Source organism: Azolla caroliniana, unplaced genomic scaffold (assembly GCF_043228905.1).
Source record: "Azolla caroliniana isolate FFs.n. ecotype wild unplaced genomic scaffold, voAzoCaro1.0.p SCAF_5, whole genome shotgun sequence".
Lineage (NCBI taxonomy): Eukaryota > Viridiplantae > Streptophyta > Polypodiopsida > Salviniales > Salviniaceae > Azolla > Azolla caroliniana.
The window spans coordinates 3,300,849-3,306,848 of NW_028230440.1; the positions used below are offsets into that span (position 1 = coordinate 3,300,849).

General features: G+C 41.3%; 1 protein-coding gene across 1 annotated transcript; it reads left to right on the forward strand.

Moving 5' to 3' along the window:
- Positions 1-401: 401 nt before the first annotated feature.
- Positions 402-5,080, forward strand: LOC147863671 (uncharacterized). Its single transcript, XM_087320591.1, has 6 exons — positions 402-1,404; positions 1,673-1,749; positions 2,014-2,092; positions 2,311-2,512; positions 4,368-4,428; positions 4,534-5,080. The coding sequence occupies exons 1-6, from the start codon at positions 417-419 to the stop codon at positions 4,726-4,728; spliced, it is 1,602 nt and encodes a 533-aa protein (XP_087176717.1). The 5' UTR covers positions 402-416; the 3' UTR covers positions 4,729-5,080.
- The last annotated feature ends 920 nt before the right edge of the window (positions 5,081-6,000 follow it).

The window sequence follows — 6,000 nt, forward strand, 5'->3', positions numbered from 1 at the left end:
TAATACCCAATGCATTTCCCCATCCATCATCACCACATAGACTTCATTCAATTGCTGGAGCAATAAACCCCCCACTTTTGTTTTCTCTTCTCTTCCTTAGAAAGCACACAGAGAAACAACCAAACCAAACCAAACCAAACCAAACCAAACGTGCATCTTTGCTGGCCCCTTCCATTGTTGCATCCATCGATACACCCCCCTCAAGTCTCTAAATTATTTTCTCTTTCTTCCTTTCAATCATGCTATCGCTCCAGCCTCATAACCACCACCATGATTTGTCTCTGCAAATCAGCCCGCCCAATTGCTTGCAGATGCTCAGTTTCAGTAATACCTCCAATTTGACTCATGTGACAACCGGCGCAGTCGGCTCGGAGCCTCCCATGAGAAATACCGAGAGTCTCGCCGCTGCCGGCAGTATGACGGGCACCACCATCTCCACCGATCTCTGCTTATCGAGCAATAATACTAGTACAGATCATGAATATCATCATCATCATCCTCTCAATGTTGGAGGTGCAGGATCAGGCGCACATCATGTTGACAGAAGTATGTATAAGAGCTCTTCTGTGGGAGAATCCAGCGATGGCGGCTGCCTTCAGGATGCGTGCACCATCGTGGCTAATCATCCTACTAAAACTAGCAGTGCCGCGTCTAGCACAGACGCGAGCACCACGGCGCCACAGCCAGCCATGATTCCTAGTAACGCGAATTTCCCATTGCAGCAGCAGGTCGCTAATCCGGGAGCAGGAGCAGGAACAGAATCAGCGGCGGGCAACAGCGGTTTCGCGATGAGGAATATCCTCCCCCTCCACATGATGAAGAATATCCTCCCTGGTCCTGCAGATTCCATCCTCGGCGCATCTTCGGCGAGCCCAGCCCTGGATCAGATGGCCGCCGCCGCCGCCGCCCGCCTTCTGCACAGCTCCGCCCTCCTCAATGCCAGCGCCGGCGGGGAGGCGTACTACCACCGCAGGAATATCCCCAGCCCAGGGAATATTCCCTCGCCCGCCAGCATGCAGAGCTTAATGTCGGATGGGATCCGGTTCAGTACAGGCATCATCAACAGTGGTAATCTGCTGGCATGCGCCATGGATCCTCATCATCATGGTTTGGCCACCTCCTCCTCCTCCTCCTCCTCCTCCTCCGCCCATAACAGTGAGACAGCAGCAGCTATGGCGCAGCTGAACCTGATGAGGGATCAGTACCTGCGGTGCCACCGCCTGGTTGGGGCCAATCAGAGCATGGGTAGGCCTTCAGGTGGGCATGGGAAGCTCTCCAACACTCTTTACATGGGCCACGCTGGCATGCCCATGAAGCGTAGCCTGAGAGCCCCACGGATGAGATGGACCACCTCCTTGCACGCCCATTTCGTCCATGCCGTCGAGCTCCTCGGCGGCCATGAGAGTAAGTCTCCATGAAATTAGCCCCTCCATTGCTGCAGGCTTCCTGTTTCGCTAGAAACAGAATTTACAACCTATAATAATATAAGGGGCATAATTCCTTCTTCTTCTTCTTCTTCTTCTTCTTCTTGTTTGGTGCTTTGATTTTGATAATGCTGCTCTTAATCCAAAGCTAGGTCTGAGGGATGGAATGGAATGGATTGGATTGGATTGGACGTCTTTTTTGACTAAATTATGTATTGTTACATGATTCATTGATATTTGTTTAGCAGGAGCCACGCCAAAGTCTGTTCTAGAGCTCATGAATGTCAAAGATCTCACACTGGCGCATGTGAAAAGCCATCTGCAGGTAAAACAAAAGTCTAGCTAATGACAATAACAGCAAGTTACAACAATTTGATTGCTCTAATTAGTATACTCCCTCCCTGATCGCGCTGTGTGATTTTATTAAGAGGAGCATCGGACATTTCTTAAACCCTGTTTTCCAATATAATCGAAACATTTGATTCTGAATGACTTTAACCTTGTAGCTAATTAGCGGAGCCTTAATCCTGTTTAGATTGCTAGCGCATAAAGCTCTGTTGGATGAATCCTATTTTGAATTTGCTCGCAGATGTACAGAACGATCAAGACAACGGACATTATAAGGCCAATGATATCATCCTCCTCCTGCAGTAGCAGCAGCCCCCCAGGTAAAAAAAAAAAAAAACGAAAAAGATATTTGATTTGTTGCGATGGAATCAGCTAAATTATTAAGGACAAATAATAAGATGGAGCTCGACAAAAGTAGTGTGCCTAAGGAATTAAATCATTAGTGAGGAGGCGATGATCATTAACGATCGCGGAAGTAAACTAATTATTGGGGTTGCTCTAATTGCTGAATGCTGGTGGTGATGGTTGGGTCTCACAGATCAGATGGCGACGGCAGCGTATCAGGGTACGAATGGAGGCAGTAATGATGATCTGAGGAGCACGAAGAAGAACAGTGGCAGGAGTGAGATTGAGCAGGAGGAGGAACCGGCCGCGTCACGCCCATTCCATGACCATGACCATGACCATGACCATGGCCATCATCATCACCATCACCATCACCATCCTAATCATGTGGACGGGTACGATCTCTTATCCGTCCCTCTCTCTCTCTCTCTCTCTCTCTTTCCGTACACACACACACATTAAATGTTTCCTCTGTTCTTCTCTATTCACTTCTTTACTGATAGATAGACTCTCTCTCTCTCTCTCTCATCACAAGAATGTCCCTCACGTCCGTATGTCCTCTCGGTTCTCTCTTCCTTGTCCTTTTTTTTGGGCCGTCTGATGTCCGCCCGCCCATCCGGGGTCCTAATGCGCATTGTGCCAGTTTCTTTAACACGTGTTCACACAGGTAGCCCTAACGCGTTCGTTACATAGGTAAATTCTCACCACGGGATATTATATGGTCATGCCCGTAACATATACACATGGATAAAGTATGGTCATGCCCATTACATGTTCCATGTGGGTATCTCAATCACTTGCTTGGGCTAGATGTAAAAGATCGGTCACGTGCTTGTGGTTATAATAAGGGCATACATTTACACCATTGAGGCCCCCTTGTGTAAACTCCGGGAAGTACATCTTGGATCTTATTGTGTGGATGACATTGTATTGTAGGTGCATTGCCATTTAGACAACTGAAATGGGTAGCAGAAAACAACTTCTTCTTTTCACCATATCTTTTAAACTAGGAAAGTCGAGAAGTGTACATATTACTTGGAAAAACATGTACCAAAAAGGCAATATATGTGGCTCAATCCTTAGTTCTTTTTTAAAAAGGTGCTCATATGGACCTTGAATATATGCATTTCTCATAACTATATCTTTGCATGTGTACATCTTTACCCCAACTCCATCATATAGCCACAAAACCCCCTAAGCATGAAATTCATGAATTGGACAGTTTCTAAAGGGTCTAATTCATGTCCCTCTAGTACTTTGAGTCATTGGCATCATGTACAAACCTTCAAATTAACGATATCATATTGTAATGTGGCAACTATCAATGATGTCTTTCTATCAAATTGGAGTCCATGGCTTTTCATTGAAATGACCCACTCAAATTATGTGTTAGAATATTGAAGCCATCATTTTTGCATAACCCAAAGAATGTGTAACCGAATGAAATGCAAGTGGAAACATTGGGAAGCCTCACTCGCCATGGCATTTGAAGGTGTAGCTTTTAATATTGATCCTTAAAACATACGAAAGGGATAGGTTATGACTACCAAGCCGTGCCTCTTAAACATTGGATTCTGTTCTTAAAACAAACAATACATATAATTTTATATCTTGAGCTTAGTTATTCTAGTTTCGAGAGAAAAAAGAAACAACATGAACTTTTACCACTTCCCAACAAAAACGAAAGATTCTACCTATGTGTTCGCACAAGTAGAGAAAATAGAGTTTGTATTATGGCATATTTGTCAAAGGCCACGTCTCCCTGAAAATGATAGTGTTGACTTTTGTTCTGTTTGGTTGTCACTCGTATATCAAAATGTTAGATAAAGAAGGCACTAACATCTATGTGATTTAGTATCCCTATATGTAGTTTTATGGTTTACCACTATTTCCGCTATAAGCAAACTACATTTATAGCGTCAACATTTAGAATACTCTAGACATGCAAAATAATTAATACGATAACATATGAACAACATAGTCCAAACTTCGATAACGATCAACTAATTCTTTATAAAGAGTTAAGTAGTCTAGAAAATAGTGCTACCTAGCAACATATATTGCTTTAATTTTATTCAGCTTGACATCTTTCACTCAAGCAGTTCAACTCAACAATCTTCATTCCAAAACCCATTGTGATTGCATGAGAAAGACCGTAATTTGTTCAATGCTGCTCTTACCATACTAGTATTCATTCATACATGAACAATGTGAGAAAAATATTGAGTATGTTTACATTCTATTGTGCAGGCTTTTGAATTTTTCTTCATTTCCACGGTCCCAACAAGCAAGTCGAAGCACACTTTTTGAGGTGCATTAACATTTTCCATTGTCTATAAAACTCTTTGCTTGTATCTATAGAATTCAATCTTTGTGTCTCTCTTGGTTAACTCTTTGGTTGCTTCATTCCTTGCAGGATCAAAGTGGATCTTTAAATCGCATTTTGAATCATGAACCTTACAACCACACATCAACGCTCTCTGAGCTAGTTGCATCCCAACGTTCAAGCAACATGACACCAAAACTCCCTAGCTTAGATTTCACACTTGGGAGACCTGGCTGGAAAGATCATAGTGATGGGCCTAAAGAACTTCCACTCCTAAAATGTTGAGTGGTGAAAAAGAACTTCCTTTTTTCATTTATTTTTTATAGCATAGTGGAAATGGATCGAGTCTAAATGGAAAAAATCTTCTAGAGCAAATAGGATAGGAACCACACCAAGTTCCCCTACAACACCATCATGGAGGTCCTTTTGAACCTCCATGATTGTTGCTTGTATGTAAAAACAACCACAGGAGAGTTTCAGTTAGTTTTCCTTCACAGATTGAACACCGTGGGACATCTTTCTGAAACTTTCCTTTCTAATATAACAAATATTTGCTTTTCTTGTCGGAACTTGTGTAGTCTCTCGTTAAAATATATCAAGAACTTTAAAATACATGGATAACTTGTTTGTTCTATAACTCTTCTCATGGCATATGATTTCTAAGTCAATCGCAATATTAATATGTTTTTAATCAACACACGGAGCGCATACATATACTTGTCGATGATTACCATGAAAAATCTAAAGTTTCACATGGAAAAAAATAATTTGTTGTTTACAATTGAGCCCTTATCTCTATGTTTGAGCCTCAGGTGAGTACTCACATATACATGTAACCCATTTTATAGACAATATTGAGATACGTAAAGGTTAATGTAGTATAGCTAACTGACAATGCAACATAAGATTCTTTTCGTTTATGAATTTCCACATCTTTTTACCAAGCCTTTTCATCGTGCATAATTTAGAGGTTTTACCATGGTTCCTCTAGACCAACATCATGTTCAATTTCAGAATGGAATTAGTCCATGAACCGTTCTTTAAGAGAACTTGTGCCTCACAAGATCATTACACCCCTTCGTACTAGGGTTTCTTAAGCTCATTTTATTGGATAGTATTGAAGGTGGTATTATTTCTTTTATGTAATCCTACCACAAACGCTTTTAGGATGTGGCTAAATACCTTTTCTACAAGAGGCTTTGTAAGCTACCCTTCCTCCATCTTTTCTTACCATTTTTATTTTAGGAGAACAATATATTTTACATAAATTCATTATCTTTAAATGTCCATATTTGTGTTTATAGGCATGCCTTTTGTTTGAGAAGCCTAGTTTAGAAAGGTGATGTAAAGTCTATGTTTCGAGATAATAAAAAAATGGAGTTTTACCATAATGTTTTCCGTATGAAACTTAACGTGTCCAGAATGCACATATTGCATATTCTTCCATACTGTTCGGCATAAAGAAATTAATCATTAAGTTATTTCCTACTTATTCCATTCTCTTATATTCTCTACCTATTATGTTAATTCACTGTACATCAAACAAGGGACATTATA

Bases quoted from the DNA above. Each gene is read 5' to 3' on its own strand.
- LOC147863671 (XM_087320591.1), top strand. From the start codon at position 417: ATGACGGGCACCACCATCTCCACCGATCTCTGCTTATCGAGCAATAAT. The intron at 2,093-2,310 runs GTAAAAAAAAAA...TGGGTCTCACAG, and splicing joins CAGTAGCAGCAGCCCCCCAG to ATCAGATGGCGACGGCAGCG. The intron at 2,513-4,367 runs GTACGATCTCTT...TCTATTGTGCAG, and splicing joins CATCCTAATCATGTGGACGG to GCTTTTGAATTTTTCTTCAT.